The 16,933-nt window shown below is 41.9% G+C and overlaps 3 protein-coding genes across 15 annotated transcripts; 1 reads left to right on the top strand and 2 right to left on the bottom strand.

Annotated features, from left to right (window-relative positions):
• Positions 1-599: 599 nt before the first annotated feature.
• Positions 600-3,994, bottom strand: LOC133136987 (zinc finger protein 267-like). 2 transcript variants are annotated; one of them, XM_061254921.1, is made up of 3 exons: positions 3,571-3,994; positions 2,817-2,896; positions 600-2,455 (listed from the first exon to the last, which is right to left on the bottom strand). In XM_061254921.1, exons 1-3 carry the CDS (start codon positions 3,839-3,841, stop codon positions 1,349-1,351), a joined length of 1,458 nt encoding a protein of 485 aa, XP_061110905.1. In that variant the 5' UTR covers positions 3,842-3,994; the 3' UTR covers positions 600-1,348. The 2 variants fall into 2 exon arrangements, with proteins under 2 accessions (XP_061110905.1, XP_061110906.1); XM_061254922.1 differs by having other exon boundaries at positions 2,828-2,896.
• A 686-nt stretch (positions 3,995-4,680) lies between these two features.
• Positions 4,681-7,824, top strand: LOC133136980 (zinc finger protein 263-like). Of its 2 annotated transcripts, none has more exons than XM_061254906.1 (3): positions 4,681-5,401; positions 5,983-6,057; positions 6,461-7,824. In XM_061254906.1, the coding sequence occupies exons 2-3, from the start codon at positions 6,043-6,045 to the stop codon at positions 7,658-7,660; spliced, it is 1,215 nt and encodes a 404-aa protein (XP_061110890.1). In that variant the 5' UTR covers positions 4,681-5,401; positions 5,983-6,042; the 3' UTR covers positions 7,661-7,824. The 2 variants fall into 2 exon arrangements, with proteins under 2 accessions (XP_061110890.1, XP_061110889.1); XM_061254905.1 differs by having other exon boundaries at positions 5,983-6,068.
• Positions 7,825-9,093: 1,269 nt separating this feature from the next.
• LOC133136972 (zinc finger protein 850-like) lies at positions 9,094-16,911 on the bottom strand. 11 transcript variants are annotated; one of them, XR_009709573.1, is made up of 7 exons: positions 16,546-16,911; positions 15,343-15,428; positions 15,097-15,162; positions 11,381-13,581; positions 11,096-11,189; positions 10,788-10,873; positions 9,094-10,493 (listed from the first exon to the last, which is right to left on the bottom strand). XR_009709573.1 is itself a non-coding variant. In XM_061254885.1 (4 exons), the coding sequence occupies exons 2-4, from the start codon at positions 11,175-11,177 to the stop codon at positions 9,309-9,311; spliced, it is 1,353 nt and encodes a 450-aa protein (XP_061110869.1). In that variant the 5' UTR covers positions 11,178-11,189; positions 11,381-12,290; the 3' UTR covers positions 9,094-9,308. The 11 variants fall into 11 exon arrangements, 3 of the variants coding, with proteins under 3 accessions (XP_061110869.1, XP_061110868.1, XP_061110870.1); XR_009709572.1 differs by having other exon boundaries at positions 11,096-13,581; XR_009709574.1 differs by having other exon boundaries at positions 10,799-10,873; positions 11,096-13,581.
• Positions 16,912-16,933: the final 22 nt, after the last annotated feature.

The following is a 16,933-nucleotide window of genomic DNA, read 5'->3' as shown; positions in this document are numbered from 1 at the left end:
TTTTCCCCCCTTTCAACGTGTCAACACAGTGCAGTTTTGCCTTGCTATTTGCTTTGCCTTTGAATTCTTTATCATCTTCCAGATAATTCATTTTTGTGGCCAAGTGTCCACACGTTCACCAATCTGGGAGCCGACTCATTCACCCTAGTCTTTAATGTTATCAGTTTAAAAAAACTGACCACTTTTTATAATACTTCTATGCAAAATGTATGCATAGTTTGCAATATAGCACAATATGAGCATGGGTATTTTATTCTGCATGGCCATTTCTAACATAGTGTGGTTATAAGAGGGTAAGAAATCCCTCTAAACATGAAAACGGTATTTTGACAGTAGTATGATGACAGTAATTAAGAAAAATGAACTACTTTGTCAAAATTCCTATAGCAGCATACACAATTGTAATCCAGGACCGGATGGCAACCAGATATACAACCCACTTGGATTGTATTGTGCAATCCAGGGTGTGTGAAAACTTCAGTATAGCAGCAGAATAGAAAGTATGATAGGGTTAGCGTGGTTTCTGCCTCTGGTGCCTTCTGTCTTCTGGGTGGGGGTGTACCAATGTTCAGCTCAAACAAAATAAGAAAAAACTACACTTTTAATTTATACATTTATTTTGTTATTAAAGCCACACGAAGGGAAACACTGATGCTTGATGTCACATTTTTTTAGGAATTGGTAAAATGTGTGAAATTGTCCTTTCAACTCATATTTTGCAATTTACACAGATTACTAATAAATAGCTCTTCATCAATTCATTTCAACCAGGGAACCAGGGGTTGACATTCCACCAGAAGTTCCCAAGCTAGCAGAGGTATTGTAGTTTATTATAATTTATAATTATACCTCTGGAACTAGTTAAAGGAGCACTATCGCACTTTTTTTCTCAGTTGAGCTTATTTGGATGAAATGCTTACGTTTAAATTTAAAGAGTGTCTAGTACAGTTCAATTGCTTAGAGATGATGATTGAAAGTGGGAGGAGGTGGGAGGATTCCTCAGTCTGCCGCCAGACTTGCCTGGATGGGTGGCTATCCATAAACCAGTCTCTGCGTTCAAGGGTGGAGTTTGAGCGTCCGTTGCCTTCTGGGTAACACAGGATGCAGATTCTGGACGTGAAGAATCGTGACGTCACTGGACGTGTTTGTTTTGAGAAGTTTTGCCCCATATTTAGGAAACGGCTACACAGATGCCTACACACATAATTTAAGCATTTAATCCAAATAAGCTCAACTGAAAAAAGTGTGACAGTGCTCCTTTAAGCAAATTTCCCCATTTAAATTATGAACAGTACTTTTAAATTCTAAAACATTTTCACATTGAACTAATTACTAAGCTATCCTCAAACTAGTTACAGATGTATGGTTTAACTGCTGTGTGAATCCTCTGGTGCACAACAAGATTACTCTGGTGAGTAAAACTTTTCCCACACTGGGTGCAGTGATATGGTCTCTCTCCTGTATGAATTCTGTGGTGTGCTCGAAGGTCAGCTGCTCGAGAAAATCTCTTCCCACACTGCACACAACAAAATGGTTTATATCCACTGTGAACCCTCTCATGTTTTACAAGATTACCTTTGAGACTGAAACACTTCCCACACTGTGTACAGCTGTACGGTTTCTCTCCTGTGTGAATTCGGTGATGCGAGACGAGATAACTACAGCGATCAAAACTCTTCCCACAGTATGTGCAAATAAACAGTTTCTTTCCAAAGTCAGCTTGTCCATTAGCCTTGTCCATCTTCCCAATGTTGAAAACTGGGCTCTCACTGCCTCTCATGTGTTTTACTGAGGGTCCATGTTGCTGCTGCTGGGGCAGTAATGTCTGATTCTCTCTCTCCACTGTGTGCTCAAGTCTCTCTCTGTACTGACCCTGCTGTGTGTGAATGGCCTCTGATCTGAGCTCCTCACTGCAAGCAGACGGCTTCTCACCCATCTGATCAAACTCCTCAACATATGAAGCCCCAAAAGGGGACAGTGTGTTTCCAGAGACTTCCATGGTGGCAGGAGCATGTTGAAGCTGTGCGTGAATTGACAGATTCTGTGAGAATTGTTCTGTAGCATTAGAACAAACTGGATCATCAGTCTCTATGTCACTGTCCTCTTGGGTAAAGGAAGTCCACAGCTGACTGTCTCTCTCATACATTACATACTCAGAGCCCAGATTGTTGAGTCTTCCTGCACTGTGTTCACATCCTGTCTGATTGAGTCTCTGGGCTACATGCTCTTCCTCTTGCTCTGCCTTCCCCACAAACTCCAGTCCACTGAGCTCCTCATCACCGTGTCCGCACCTGTGCTGCTCACTCAGCTCCTCTGGGCCTCCTACAGGTGTGGGAGGAGTTACCTGTTCCACTTCTACAGGTGTGGGCTGTGGGTCACTGTAACACAAGCCCTCTTCCAGTTTCTCCTGCTTGATAAGAACTGGTTCAGTCCTGACCTTCTCCATGTTTGCACACTGTAACAAACGAGCCCAGCAGTTGGTGAAAACTGAATGTCTATTAAATAAAACAATATTTAGCAGTAGATATAGTATTTAAGCATGCAGGCTGAACAGAGCCAGAACAGGACAGCATGAATATGAACTTGATCATGCACCATGTGATGAGATTATGCTGTGAATATTGCATAATGCACTGTGCAGTATTATGGTATTTGTAGATCACCTCTTAAATGTTAATTCTACTATAGCATTGCTGGTGTAACACATTTTCACCTATGAAATGTACAGACCAAACTCGAAACATTAAATCTGCATAATAGTAAGAATTTGTATAGAGTGGTATCTGCTTGAGAAATTACTGTAAAGGTGTGTCTACCTCTTTCACACCTGCAGGTTCTCCATCTCTTCTCAGACTGAAGCCACACTCCTGACCAAGGACAATGTCCTGCTCTTCCACTATAAGACAGGATGATTGGATGTATACAATTGATTTATATGAGAAATAAACATGTACAGTAATCATGTGTATAATATTATTTCACTACATGGACCAAGTTAGCAGATTCACATAGCCTCAGTGCCCCTTCTCGCAAACCCACCCCAAAGCAGCCCCTCCCTTTAGATTATGGTTTTATGTTTTGCTTCTTAAGAGCTTTTTATGGATGTACTTTGATTCTTGATTACCATAGGTAACTTGCACTATAGTGCGTCTGTGCTCGTGACGTTGCATCTTTTCTCGCTGGCAATGTTGTTGGCCAGGTCTGGAACCATTGTATTATCCAGTGAATGCACTTCTGTTTCGCCCATGTTGTAAGTTCTGGATAAAGCAAGGACTCACTACATGATTGTAATGTGATACTTGGCCTTCATTCTAAAGGCTAAAAGGAGACGAAGCATCCCCGTCATTAAATGTTTTCCTAATTACAAAAGGAGCCCTGCTGGGGGGAAAAAAACATCTCATGCTACGTTTTGAATCACCTGGTAGCTGGTTGACTGCTGGTTATTTAAAGCTGGTCATAATAACTGGACTTTACACCGGGGAAAGAAAGCGCATAGTGCTTTCTCTATGTCCATATTTCAAACGCAAATATAATCACAAATATCACATAATAATAAATCCTCATATTCACCGAAAACTTGAACTCCAACAGAACGAGTATTGACCGGGTTCTCACGCGATCCAGCCATTTGCTCTTTCTGTCTTCGCACCATCGTCAGCTCGTGCTGCAGTAACTGTAGCTTGTTTTTCAGCGCTTCATTCTCATTTAAACTCCTAGAAATTTTCAAACATAAAACTGAGGAACTGTCGTCAAAAAGTTTGGTCATTTCTGCTATCGCTGACTTTGTCATGATTTCCATAATGGTGGCTATCTGTGTTTGAAAATGAGCAAAATTCGTCATTTTACCAAACGATTTTACTCAACCTTTGCCTGAAAAAACAACATGTATGTTTTCGTAGCCACTTTGATAAAGAATCGACGTGTCAATCAGGAGCCGTTGCTGTCTTCGATAGCCGAGACGCTAGCGGCTAAATTGACGGTGAAGACCGTTTATTTCCGCAGGTTGATGACGTAATAATATACCGTAAATACTGAGTAAAATTAAACAAATTTATAGAGCCTACCGCTTACTGTACGGCGAGCGTACCATATGCGAAAATGCATTCAGTTTCTTTAGAATCATCAATGTCAACAACAATTAATGATGGATATAAATAACAATTGACTAACGTGTAAAATAGAAGGCCAGAAAGTAAAACTCCTCCCTACTGTTGTATTCCAATCACCAGGTTTTTGGGTAAATACATTGTTTATTTGAAAATGGTAAGACTTTGGTTGATTCCATTGCATCAGTAATAAAGCACACTACTTTATACATGTTGGAAAATAAAGTTCATGTCAACAGCTCTATTATTTTTTAGTTTACAGTATTTTTTGTGCATATTTATCAAGGGTGCCAATACTTCTGGAGCCCACATTCCAACGCATTCACAAATTGTTAAAGCTTTTCTTTTGACCACTTTTAGTTTTGTGGGCTTCTTCTTGAAAATATTTTGTTTTCCATTTAGCATGAATATTGTCCTATTAATGTGCACTCACTGGATAAAACAATTTAGTAAATGTGTGCCATGTGTCGCACATGCCCCTACATAAACCTTGAATCCATTCCGTATTTACGGTACATTATTACGTCATCAACCTGCGAAAATTATAATGGTCTTCATAAACAACTTAGCGGCTAGCATCTCAGCTAGCAAAGCCAGCCAGTTCCTGATTGATATTTCCATTTTTCATCTAGGTGCCTACCTATCTATAGGAATGTATCCTGATGGGTTGTGGCAGTTAAGGGACAGGGCAACATATATTTTCATTTTGCCAGAAATATGCAACCGTGCAGAGAGGGCATCGTTGTTTTAAGAATCTATCGGACTTTCTTTCAAAAACACACTTGGTCGAAGTAAGAACCACTAATTGGAAAGAAAGTCATAATAATTCCAGTTTTTATAGGAAACTGATGTGTACTCCTGGATTTAGTGAAGATAATCAAAAACATGAACTGATGCTAGCCTATTGCTTTGACCAGAGGAGGGCAGTAATACGCATCTTAGCGCCTATACTGCCCAAAATTCACAAGAAGAAGAAGGTGGCTACCAAAACAATAAATTCTGTTTTATTGGGTTGCCTAAAAGGTGGGGTAAAATGACGAATTATGCTCATTTTCAAACACAGATAACGACCATTATGGAAATCATGACAAAGTCAGCGATAGCAGAATTAACAAAAGTTTTTGACGACAGTTCCTCAGTTTTGTGTTTGGAAATATCTAGGAGTTTACGTGAGAATGAAGCGCTGAAAAATAAACTACGATTGCTGCAGCTGACAGCGCCGCAAAGACAGAACGAGGAAATGGGGGTGCGTCAGAATCCTGTCAACACTCGATCTGTTGGAGTTCAAGTTTTCGGTGAATATGAGTATTTGTTCTGATGTAATGATACATGTGATGATGTTTGCTTTTGAAATATTGACATGCAGAAAGCACGATGCTGTTTTTTTTCTCTTTTTTTTTTGTACTTTGGAAAATTATATTGTGTACATTGCTGTTTCATCTGAAATCGCTCTTCATTAAAATGTAGCACTTAGAATTATGGACAAATGTCACATTACAGCCATGTGTCGAGTTAGCTTATCCAGAACACCTTACAATACGGGAGAAACAATATTCATTGGATTAATGAAAACAGTTGTGCCAGACCTGCCCAACAAAATTCCCATGCCAACGAGCAAATCTATTTAGCGTTAGTGCAAGTGGATCAAACTACCAATTGTAACTACATCCATCACAAGCTCTAAGAAGCAAAACCTAAAACCGTAACGAAAATCATTATCTGAAAGGAGGGTCTGGTTTGGGGTGGGTTTGGGAGGGAGGCTCTGAGGCTGTCTGATTCCTTACTTAGTCCATGTAGTAAAATAATATTATGCACATGTACATTTATGTAATTTTCCCATATAATTCAGTTGTATACATCCAATCTTTTCATGCAGTGGAAGAGCAATACCGAGAGAGAGTCATTGGTCAGGAGTGCAGCTTCAATCTGAGAAGAGATGAAGAACCTGCAGGTGTGGAAGAGGTAGACACACCTTTACAGTAATTGCTCACTAGGAACCACATACCACATGCACATGTTACTATTATGTAAAGATGATATTTTCCGATGTTATACATTTTATTTCATAGATGAAAATGTGTTACACAAGCAATGTGATGGTAAACAAAAACAAACAAAAAACATTTGTGGGTGGTCTATAAACACCATAACACTTACACTTATGTGAATTATGCAATATTCACAGCTTCATATTAAATATTAATATTAAAGCTGTGGAGCTTTACCAGGTTCAGATTCATTCTTTCCTGCTCTGGCTTCTCAGTCTGCACATCTATGTACTTTATGTACGGCTAAATGTTATTTTATTTGATGCGCATTCCACTCTCACCAACTGCTGGGCTCCTCTGTTGCAGTCTGCAAACATGGAGAAGGTCAGGACTGAACCAGTTCTTATCAAGCAGGAGAAACTGGAAGAGGTCTTGTGTTACAGTGACCCACAGCCCACACCTGTGGAAGAGGAACAGATAACACAGCCCACACCTGTAGGAGATGTGAAGAAACCGGACACAGAGCCCACACCTGTAGGAGACCCAGAGGAGCTGAGTGAGCAGCACAGGTGTGGACACGGTGATGAGGAGCTCAGTGGACTGGAGTTTGTGGTGAAGGCAGAGCAAGAGGAAGAACATGTAGCCCAGAGACTCAATCAGACAGGATGTGAACACAGTGCAGGAAGACTCAACAACCTGGGCTCTGAGTATGTGATGTATGAGAGAGACAGTCAGCTGTGGACTTCCTTTACCCAAGAGGACAGTGACATAGAGACTGATGATCCAGTTTGTTCTAGTGCTACAGAAAAGTGCTCACATAATCTGTCAATTCACACACAGCTACAACATGCCCCTGCCACCATGGAAGTCTCTGGAAACACACTGTCCTCTTTTGTGGCTTCATATGTTGAGGAGCTTGATCAGATGGGTGAGAAGCTGTCTGCTTGCAGTGAGGAGCTCAGATCAGTGGCCATTCACACACAGCAGGGTCAGTACAGAGAGAGACTTGTGCACACAGTGGAGAGAGAGAATCAGACATTACTGCCCCAGCAGCAGCAACATGGACCCTCAGTAAAACACATGAGAGGCAGTGAGAGCCCAGCCCAGCCACACTCAGGCTCTCAGTATGAGACCAGCTCTACTCTGAGTACCACTGTTTCCATTACTGGGAAGAAAGCCAAGACTGATGGACAAGCTTATTTTCGAAAGAAACTGTACAACTGCATATACTGTGGGAAGAGTTTTGATCGCTGTAGTAATCTCTTCTCACATCACCGAATTCACACGGGAGAGAAACCATACATCTGTGCACAGTGTGGGAAGTGTTTCAGTCTCAAAGGTAATCTTGTAAAACACGAGAGGGTTCACAGTGGTTATAAACCGTTTGGTTGCACACAGTGTGGGAAAAGTTTTGCTCACGGAGCTCACCTTATCGCACACCAGAGAATTCATACAGGAGAGAGACCGTATCACTGCGCCCTGTGTGGGAAGAGTTTCGCTCAGAAGACCACTCTTGTTACACATGAGAGGACTCACACAAGACTGAAACCATTCAGCTATAACTAGTATGAGAATACGGTTTAAAATTATTATTTAAAAGCCCTTCAAAATCCTCAACTCTCACTGTTGAAATGAACTACATTTGCTGATAATTTTAGTGAAAAATGTGATTACATCAAGCATGAGGGTTTCCGTTCACGTGGCTTAAAATAAAAAAGTTTCAATTCAAATTGTAGTTTTGTCTTCTTTTTTGTTTTAGCTGAACATCCCCCACCCAGAAGACAGAAGGCACCAGAGGCAGAAACCCACCCATACTAGCACAATAGATGTGTCTACCTCTTCTGCACCTGCAGGTTCTCAATCTCTTCTCAGACTGAAGCGACACTCCTGCCCAAAGACACACACACTCTCTCTCTCTCTTTCTCGCTCGCTCTCGCTCTCTGCTGTTCTTCCACTGTATGTAGGCATAGGGGTATTATTTTTTTCCCTGGGTGAATTTGGTAGGTTTGTAACAGTACGCGCAAGGATTCTCACAAGGAATAATTAATAGGCGCCAGCGACAGTATTCTTAATAAGACCGTCTGATTTATTATTGAAGATAAGTAAGGTTGCTTATGCATGAACCTTGGAAATTGACAGACCTACTTCGAAAAAAATAACCTACAAACTTCCGCATTTGCATTTTATAAAAAATATTCCGGGATCATTCTGCTATCATTAACGGGAACCTCCAGTAAAACACGTGCCATTTTCCAGCGAGATGATTGGCCAGGGACGGTTTGTTTATTTGGGGGTTGAACTGTTGGTTCAACGGGTTGACTTTAGGGCGATGGTTATTTAATCCGGTCAAAGGAGAGCGATTTTCGTGGCGCCAGGAGCCACGGCTGGTTGTGCTAGCCGAGGTGCTAGCAGCTAGCTTGTTGGCGAAGAAAAAAATCTTTTCGCAGGTTGATGACGTAATAGTGTACCGTAAATACTGAGTAAAAATCCCATGTTATTGCGGCGAGCGAAAATGCATTCAATTGCATGCGAATCAACGATGCCAGTAACAATAGCTAATGGGTATGAATAAATATGGACATGAAACCAGCTTCAGAAGGTGAAAATCCTCCCCGCTGTTTTATTTCAATGAACTGGATTTGTGAATGAGCACAGTTAAAAAACAAATCAGCTCGCTGCTTTATTGGGTGGAAGAAACACATGGCAGGACTCTTCATTTCTAACCCCTGAACTTTACATTCCTGCGGACTGAAATGTTTTCAAAAAAGTAGTCAGCTGCAATATCCCCAGTGTTCTCCTCCACAATGCGTGTTTGTGGGATCATATATCACCCACTTGCAACATTCTATTTTGCATTTCAAAGTGTGTCAAAACTGCAGTTTAGCAGCAGGACTGCAAGTATGACAGTTGGTGTGGTTTCTGCCTCTGGTGCCTTCTGTGTTCTGGGCGGGGGAGTGCTGATGCTCAGCTCAAACCAAAAAGAATCCAAAACTACAATTTTTATTCAAAATGTTTTAATTGTATTCAAGCCACATGGATGGAAACACTCATGCTTGATGTTGTCACATGTTCTCATTAAATCTGTCAGCAAATTGCCTTCAAATTGCAAATCAAATATACTGCTACTACTCAATGAAACCGGTTCATTTAAACTGTGAAACTTGAGGAGTTTCACAGGACTTTAAATTATAATTTAAAAAAATGTATTCTCACGCTAGTTACAGTTGTATGGATTCGCCCTTGTGTGTATCCTCTCATGCACAACAAGAGTGGTCTTCTGAGCAAAACTCTTCCCGCACTGATTGCAGTGATATGGTTTCTCTCCTGTATGAATTCGCTGGTGGGCTCTAAGGTTAGCTGCATGAGCAAAACTCTTCTCACACTGTGTGCAACCAAATGGTTTATATCCACTGTGAACCCTCTCATGTTTGACAAGATTACCTTTCTGACTGAAACACTTCCCACACTGTGTACAGCTGTATGGTTTCTCTCCAGTGTGAATTCGTTGATGTCTGAAGAGCAGACCACAACGATCAAAACCTTTCCCACAATACGTGCAAATGAACAGTTTCTTTACAAAGTGAGCTTGTCCATTAGTCTTGCCCATCTTCCCTGAAATGAAAACCCTGGTATTAAGAGTAGAGTTGGTCTCATACTGAGAGCCTGAGTGTGGCTGTGCTGGACTCTCACTGCCTCTCATGTGTTTTACTGAGGGTCCATGTTGCTGCTGCTGGGGCAGTAATGTCTGATTCTCTCTCTCCACTGTGTGCACAAGTCTCTCTCTGTACTGACCCTGCTGTGTGTGAATGGCCTCTGATCTGAGCTCCTCACTGCAAGCAGACGGCTTCTCACCCATCTGATCAAACTCAACATATGAAGCCCCAAAAGAGGGCAGTGTGTTTCCAGAGACTTCCATGGTGGCAGGAGCATGTTGTAGCTGTGTGTGAATTGACAGACCCTGTGAGAAATGTTCTGTAGTGTTAGAACAAACTGGATCATCAGTCTCTATGTCACTGTCCTCTTGCGTCAAGGAAGTCCAAAACTGACGGTCTCTCTCATACATTACATACTCAGAGCCCAGATTGTTGAGGATTGTGGGTTCACATCCTGTCTGATTGAGTCGGGCTACATGCTCTTCCTCTTGCTCTGCCTTCACCACAAACTCCAGTCCACTGAGCTCCTCATCACCGTGTCCACACCTGTGCTGCTCACTCAGCTCCTCTGGGTCTCCTACAGGTGTGGGCTCTGTGTCTGATTTCTTCCTGTCTCCTACAGGTGTGGGCTGTGTCCTCTGTTCCTCTTCTATAGACGTGGGATGTGGGTCACTGTAACACAAGTCCTCTTCCAGTCTCTCCTGCTTGATAAGAACTGGTCCAGTCCTGACCTCCATATTTGCACACTGTAACAGAGTAACCCAGCAGTTGGTGAGAATGGAATGTCTATTAAATAAAATAACATTTAGCAGTATTTATAGTATTTAGGTGTGCAGACTGAGAAACTAGAGGAGGACATAATGAACCCGACCCTGATAATGCACAAATGTTAATTCTAACATCACATGGCTGGTGTGTCACATTGTGATCTAGAAAATGAAATGTATAAAACAGCTTCGGGAAAAAAACTTTACACAATCATAACAGTTTGCTTTGCGTGATATCTGGTTCCTCGTGAGAAACTGTAAAGGTGTGTCTACCTCTTTCACACCTGCAGGTTCTCCATCTCTTCTCAGTCTGAAGCTGCACTCCTGACCAAAGTCTCTCTTTCTGTGCTGCTCTTCCACTGCATGACAGGATGATTGGATGTATAAAAAGATTTATATGCGATATAAATATGTGCATTAATCATGAGTAAAACAGCACTTCATTCACCAAGTTTGGAATCACCCAGACAGACATCATTCGAAAGTAAAGAAACCGCATAGCTACTGTTTTCTGCATGTCAATATATATTTTTTTAAATCAACACAGATAACATTACACAACAATAAATCGTCGTATTCACCGAAAACCTGAACTCCAACCGATCGAGTGTTGACAGGCTTCTCACGCGGTCCTGACATTTCCTCTTTTTGTCGTGGCTCCATCCTCAGGTCCTGCTGCAACAACTTTTTCAGCGCTTCATTCTCATTCAAACTCCTCGCTATTTTCAAACATAAAACTGAGCAACTGTCGTCAAAAAGTTTACCAATTTCTGCTATCGCTGACTTTGTCATTATTTCCATAATGGTGGTTATCTGTGTCTGAAAATGAGCACAATTCGTCATTTTACCAAACGATTTTACCCCACCTTTTCTTATGCCTTAATAAAACAGCATGTATTTATTCGTCGTTACGGAGATGAAGGATGGAATTATAAAATCAAGAGCCACAGGCACAAGCGTCTGTTTTCGGCGAAGAGTATTTATTTCCGCAGGTTGATGACGTCAAAATTACCGTAACTACCAAGTAAAAATCGCAAATACAATTTGTGAGCCCATGGCTGACAGCGATGGGCATACGATTTATGTTAAGGCATGAAATGCTATGGAATCAACGATGCCAATGGCAATGTCTGATGGTGAATATGAATAAATATTGACATTAATAAATATGAGGCCTACTGAAAATATTTCCTGGAAAATGTCATTAAAATTCCCCAGTTATCTTGGGAGACCAAGATATAATTTCCAGGAAAAATCAGCAGTACTATTTAGCTGTTGCTCCTGTAGGACCAGCCTGTGTCCTTGGTCAACCCAGTGATAAAATGCAGCATTGGTCTTTGTGTAGGACAAGCACACTTGTAGGAACTAGTGGAAAGCTACAACACCTCCAATGTTCCCCCAAAATCTATGGTTGCTACATCATACATAACACACATTTTTATTGTGCATTCCAATGTGTGTCAAAATTACAGTATAGCAGCAGAATAGAAAGTATGACAGGGTTAGACTGGTTTCTGCCTCTGGAGCCTTATTTCTTCTTGGTGGGGGTGTGCCAATGTTCAGCTCAAATAAAATAAGCCAAAACTACACTTAAAAAAAAAAAAATCCTTTTATTAAAGCTACATGATGGGAAACACTGACATTCATGAATTTTGTGAGCGAACTGTCCTTCTAACTGTAATATCTTGCTAATCCACAGTTTAGTAATAAAAACTGTTTAAATCAGAGAAATCTGATGAGTTGGAAAGGCCCTTTCAATAAAAAAAAGTATTCCAACATTAGTTACTGTTATTTAGCTGTATGGTTTCACGCCAGTGTGAATTCTCTGGTGTACAACAAGATTACGATGGCCCTTGAAAGTCTTCCCGCACTGGGTGCAGTGACACGGTCTCTCTCCTGCATGGCTTTTGTGGTGTGCTTGAAGGGTAGCTCTCCGAGTAAATCTCTTCCCACACTGGCTGCAAATGAATGGTTTCTCTCCTGTATGTATTCGCTGGTGCGTTTTGAGACAAGACCGCTGGACAAAACGCATCCCGCAATGTGCGCAAGAGAACGGTTTCTCCCCAGTGTGAATTCGCTGATGTGTCATAAGATTAGACCGCTGACTAAATCGCTTTCCACAATGAGTACAGCTGTATGGTTTCTGCCCCGTGTGAATCCTCTGGTGTATTTCAAGTTGACTACAGTGTTGAAAACTCTTTCCACAATGTGTACAACTTAACAGTCTCTCTCTCATACCAGACCTCGTTAGAGTCTTTCCTGTCTTCCCAGTGTTGAAAACCCTGGTACTCAGAGTAGAGCTGGTCTCATACTGAGAGCCTGAGTGTGGCTGGGCTGGGCTCTCACCGCCTCTCATGTGTTTTACTGAGGGTCCATGTTGCTGCTGCTGGGGCAGTAATGTCTGATTCTCTCTCTCCACTGTGTGCACAAGTCTCTCTCCGTACTGACCCTGCTGTGTGTGAATGGCCTCTGATCTGAGCTCCTCACTGCAAGCAGACGACTTCTCACCCATCTTATCAAACTCTGTGAAATATGAAGGCCCAAAAGAGGGCAGTGTGTTTCCAGAGACTTCCATGGTGGCAGGAGCATGTTGTAGCTGTGTGTGAATTGACAGATTCTGTGAGCAATGTTCTATAGCGGTAGAACAAACTGGATCATCAGTCTCTATGTCACTGTCCTCTTGGGTAAAGGAAGTCCATAGCTGACTGTCTCTCTCATACATTACATACTCAGAGGCCAGGTTGTTGAGTCTTCCTGCACTGTGTTCACATCCTGTCTGATTGAGTCTCTGGGCTACATGCTCTTCCTCTTGCTCTGCCTTCACAACAAACTCCAGTCCACTGAGCTCCTCATCACCGTGTCCACACCTGTGCTGCTCACTCAGCTCCTCTGGGTGTCCTACAGGTGTGGGCTCTGTGTCCGGTTTCTTCACATCTCCTACAGGTGTGGGCTGTGTTACCTGTTCCTCTTCCACAGGTGTGGGCTGTGGGTCACTGTAACACAAGACCTCTTCCAGTTTCTCCTGCTTGATAAGAACTGGTTCAGTCCTGACCTCCATGCCTGTAGACTGTAACAGAGGAGGCAAGAGATTACTCTGAATGTATCCCAGCAGTTTGTGATAACTGAATGCCTATTAAATAAAATATTATACTTATTTTTTAGACTACTGCTGTAGCCTATCCACTTACATTACATTACAGGCATTTGGCAGACACTTTTATCAAGAGCAACGTACAGTTGAATAGACAATCCTCCCCTGGAGCAATGCAGGGTTAAGGGCCTTGCTCAAGGGCCCAGCGGCTGTGCAGATTTTATTGTGGCTACACCGGGATTAGAACCACCGACTTTGCGTGTCCTAGTCATTTACCTTAACCACAGGCCGCACTTAGAATTATGAGAGTCCAGAGGTGCTCTTCTGCATACCACTGTTGTAATGTAATGTGTAATTTGCGTTACTGTCACCTTCCTGTCAGCTTTGACCAGTCTGGGGTGTCTCGGTGGCGCAGCCTGTAGAGCACTGACCGCATGCTCATTGCGAGCCGCGACGTCGGCGGTTCAAATCCGTCTGACATTTGTTGCGTGTCTTTCCCTCTCTCTCGCTCCCATTCTTCCTGTCTCTCTATACCATACTGTCCAATAAAGCTGAAAAAGGCCTAAAAAATATCTATAAAGCTTTGACCAGTCTGGCCATTCTCCTCCGACGTCTCTCAGTAGCAAGACGTTTTTGTCTGCAGAACTGCTGATTTTGTTTTTGCACCAATCTTTGCAAACTCTAGAGACTAGTGTGTGTGAAAATCCCAGGAGATCGGCCGTTTCTGAGATACTCAAACCACCCTGTCTGCCACCAACAATCATTCCATGGTCAAAGTCACTTAGATCACATTTTTCTGATGGTTGATGTGACCATTAACTGAAGCTCCTGACCCGTATCTACATGATTGTATGCATTGCACTGCTGCCACACAATTGGCTGATTAGATAATCACATGAATAAGTAGGTGTAATAAAGTAAAAATGTTCTTAATACAGTGCTCGATGAGTGTAGGTGCACACAGAGAAACCAGAGCAGGACAGAATGAAACTGAGCCTGATAATGCACCACATGCTGAGCTTAAATATTAGCAGTCATATGAAGCTGTGAATATTGCATGTATTATTATTTGTAGACCACTTGGCAAATATGTATTCCAATATCACATATCTGGTGTTACACATTCTTGTCTATATTAATTGTATTTTAAGCATTGTATCACTTTTATGTAAAATGTCTCTGAGTACCTTGAAAAGTGGTCTATAAATAAAATGTATTATTATTATTATTATTATTATTATTATTAAGGCGGCACGGATGGTGCACTGCCGCCTCACAGCAAGGAGGTCCTGGGTTCGAATCCCCGTCAGCCAGGGCCTCTCTGTGCAGAGTTTGCATGTTCTCCCCGTGTTTGCGTGGGTTTCCTCCGGGTACTCCGGTTTTCTCCCACAGTCCAAAGACATGCAGGTTAGGCTGATTGGAGAGTCTAAATTGCCCGTAGGTATGAGTGTGTGAGTGAATGGTGTGTGTGCCCTGCGATGGACTGGCGACCTGTCCAGGGTGTATTCCTGCCTTTCGCCCAATGTATGCTGGGTTAGGCTCCAGCCCCCTGCGACCCTGTTCAGGATAAGCGGGTTAGGATAATGAATGAATGAAGGAATGATTATTATTATTATTATTATTATTATATAATACAACGTACAGAACAATCTACAAAAATGACACAATAGTAACGGTTTGCTTAGTGCAACATCTGAATTGATTCCTTGTGTGAAATGACTGCAAAGGTGTGTCTACCTCTTCCACACCTGCAGGTTCTCCATCTCTTCTCAGACCGAAGCTGCACTCTTGACCAAAGATTCTCGCTCTCTGCTGCTCTTCCACTGCATGACAGGAAGAATGGATGGATAAAAATTGATTTATATGAGAAATAACACAAATGTACAATAATGATGTGTGTAATTTTACTTTACAACATGGACCAAGTTAGTAGAGAATCATTCAGACAGCCTCAGTGCTCAGTCCGATTCCCACCCTAAAGCTACCCCTCCCCTTCATGTTATGGTATTGTGTCTGTGTGTATTTACAACTGGCACATTGATACCATTGTTAACTTCCACTCGTGCTATATTGATGTTAAATCATTACTCTTTGGCATGGGAATTTTGTTGGCCAGGTCTGGCGCGATTGTTTGTATTAACCCGTTTCTCCCATATTGTAAGGTGTTCTTACCACTAAATGACTGCAATGTGACATAAATGGTAATGGCATCCGAAGCACTGTACAATTGATGCTTCTCATTCACCCATTCATACACATGCACATTCACACACCAACGGCGATTGGCTGCCATGTAAGGCACCAAACAGCTCGTCAGGAGCATTTGGGGGTTAGGTGTCTTGCTCAGGGACACTTCTACACACCCAGGGTAGGATCGAACCGGCAACCCTGCCAGACGACTGCTCTTATCGCCTGAGCCAATGTCGCCCCATATATTTGGTGTTATACATTTCATATTTGGTCTTAATTGTAAGGGGTGGCACCACAAGTGAAATGGCTGGATAGGTCCATTTTCAGATATTATATCTAGCTTCTACAACAACTGAAGTTTCATAAAATATATGAAACAACGATCAGAAGCAACTTTAAGTATTCATTTAGAGGTTTTTACACCAGATATGTCAAATATATTTTGCATTTCTGGGCACACCTATTTTCCAGGTTTGGAGCCAACAGCAATCAAGATATTTCCTCAATATATGGGTGGAGATGTACACCGCAACGAATCTTGGTGATTAAATCTTTATTAGAACATGATTTACAGGTTGCTGAAAATGCTGGAGTGGAATGAATCAAGAGCGAAAGAAGAAACAGCCCCAGTGTAGACGGTATATTTCCCCAACTTACATGAAAGAAAGAAACCATATCATGCCTTCTGCTCAATATTTCAAAAGCAACGACCTCACCAAATATCATAACGTAACAAATACTCATATTCACCGAAAACTTGAACTCCAACAGATCGAGTGTTTACAGGATTCACACGCGCTCCTTCTTTCTGTCCTCCCGACGTCCTCCGCTCGTGCCGCAGCAACTGTAGTTTGTTTTTCAGCGCTTCATTCTCATTTAAACTCCGAGATATTTTCAAACACAAAACCGAGCAACTGTCGTCAAAAAGTTTGGTGATTTCTTCTATTGCTGACTTTGTCATGATTTCCATAATTGTTATTATCTGTGATTGAAAATGAACGGAATTCGCCATTTTACCAAGCGACTTTACTCCACCTTTTAAATATCTTAATATAACATTTTTTTTAGTCACCCAGACGAACAACTATCAATTACGAGCCGTGGTTGGATTTGCTAGCAGAGTCGGAAGCAGCTAAAT

The sequence above is a fragment of the Conger conger genome, chromosome 9 (genome assembly GCF_963514075.1).
Source record: "Conger conger chromosome 9, fConCon1.1, whole genome shotgun sequence".
Taxonomy (NCBI): domain Eukaryota; kingdom Metazoa; phylum Chordata; class Actinopteri; order Anguilliformes; family Congridae; genus Conger; species Conger conger.
The sequence above is the reverse complement of the archived record's forward strand: the minus strand, read 5'-3'. Positions and strand labels throughout refer to the sequence as shown.

What these genes read in the sequence shown, in the direction of transcription:
- LOC133136972 (XM_061254884.1), bottom strand. Translation starts at nt 11,357, where the DNA reads ATGACGAATTGTGCTCATTTTCAGACACAGATAACCACCATTATGGAA. An exon ending in GGTTGGAGTTCAGGTTTTCG is followed by an intron (nt 10,874 to 11,095) that starts GTGAATACGACG and finishes CCTGTCATGCAG; the next exon opens with TGGAAGAGCAGCACAGAAAG. An exon ending in AACCTGCAGGTGTGAAAGAG is followed by an intron (nt 10,494 to 10,787) that starts GTAGACACACCT and finishes ACTCTGTTACAG; the next exon opens with TGTGCAAATATGGAGGTCAG.
- LOC133136980 (XM_061254905.1), top strand. Translation starts at nt 5,140, where the DNA reads ATGACGAATTATGCTCATTTTCAAACACAGATAACGACCATTATGGAA. An exon ending in TGTTGGAGTTCAAGTTTTCG is followed by an intron (nt 5,402 to 5,982) that starts GTGAATATGAGT and finishes CTTTTCATGCAG; the next exon opens with TGGAAGAGCAATACCGAGAG. An exon ending in AACCTGCAGGTGTGGAAGAG is followed by an intron (nt 6,069 to 6,460) that starts GTAGACACACCT and finishes CCTCTGTTGCAG; the next exon opens with TCTGCAAACATGGAGAAGGT.
- LOC133136987 (XM_061254921.1), bottom strand. Translation starts at nt 3,841, where the DNA reads ATGACGAATTTTGCTCATTTTCAAACACAGATAGCCACCATTATGGAA. An exon ending in TGTTGGAGTTCAAGTTTTCG is followed by an intron (nt 2,897 to 3,570) that starts GTGAATATGAGG and finishes CCTGTCTTATAG; the next exon opens with TGGAAGAGCAGGACATTGTC. An exon ending in AACCTGCAGGTGTGAAAGAG is followed by an intron (nt 2,456 to 2,816) that starts GTAGACACACCT and finishes CGTTTGTTACAG; the next exon opens with TGTGCAAACATGGAGAAGGT.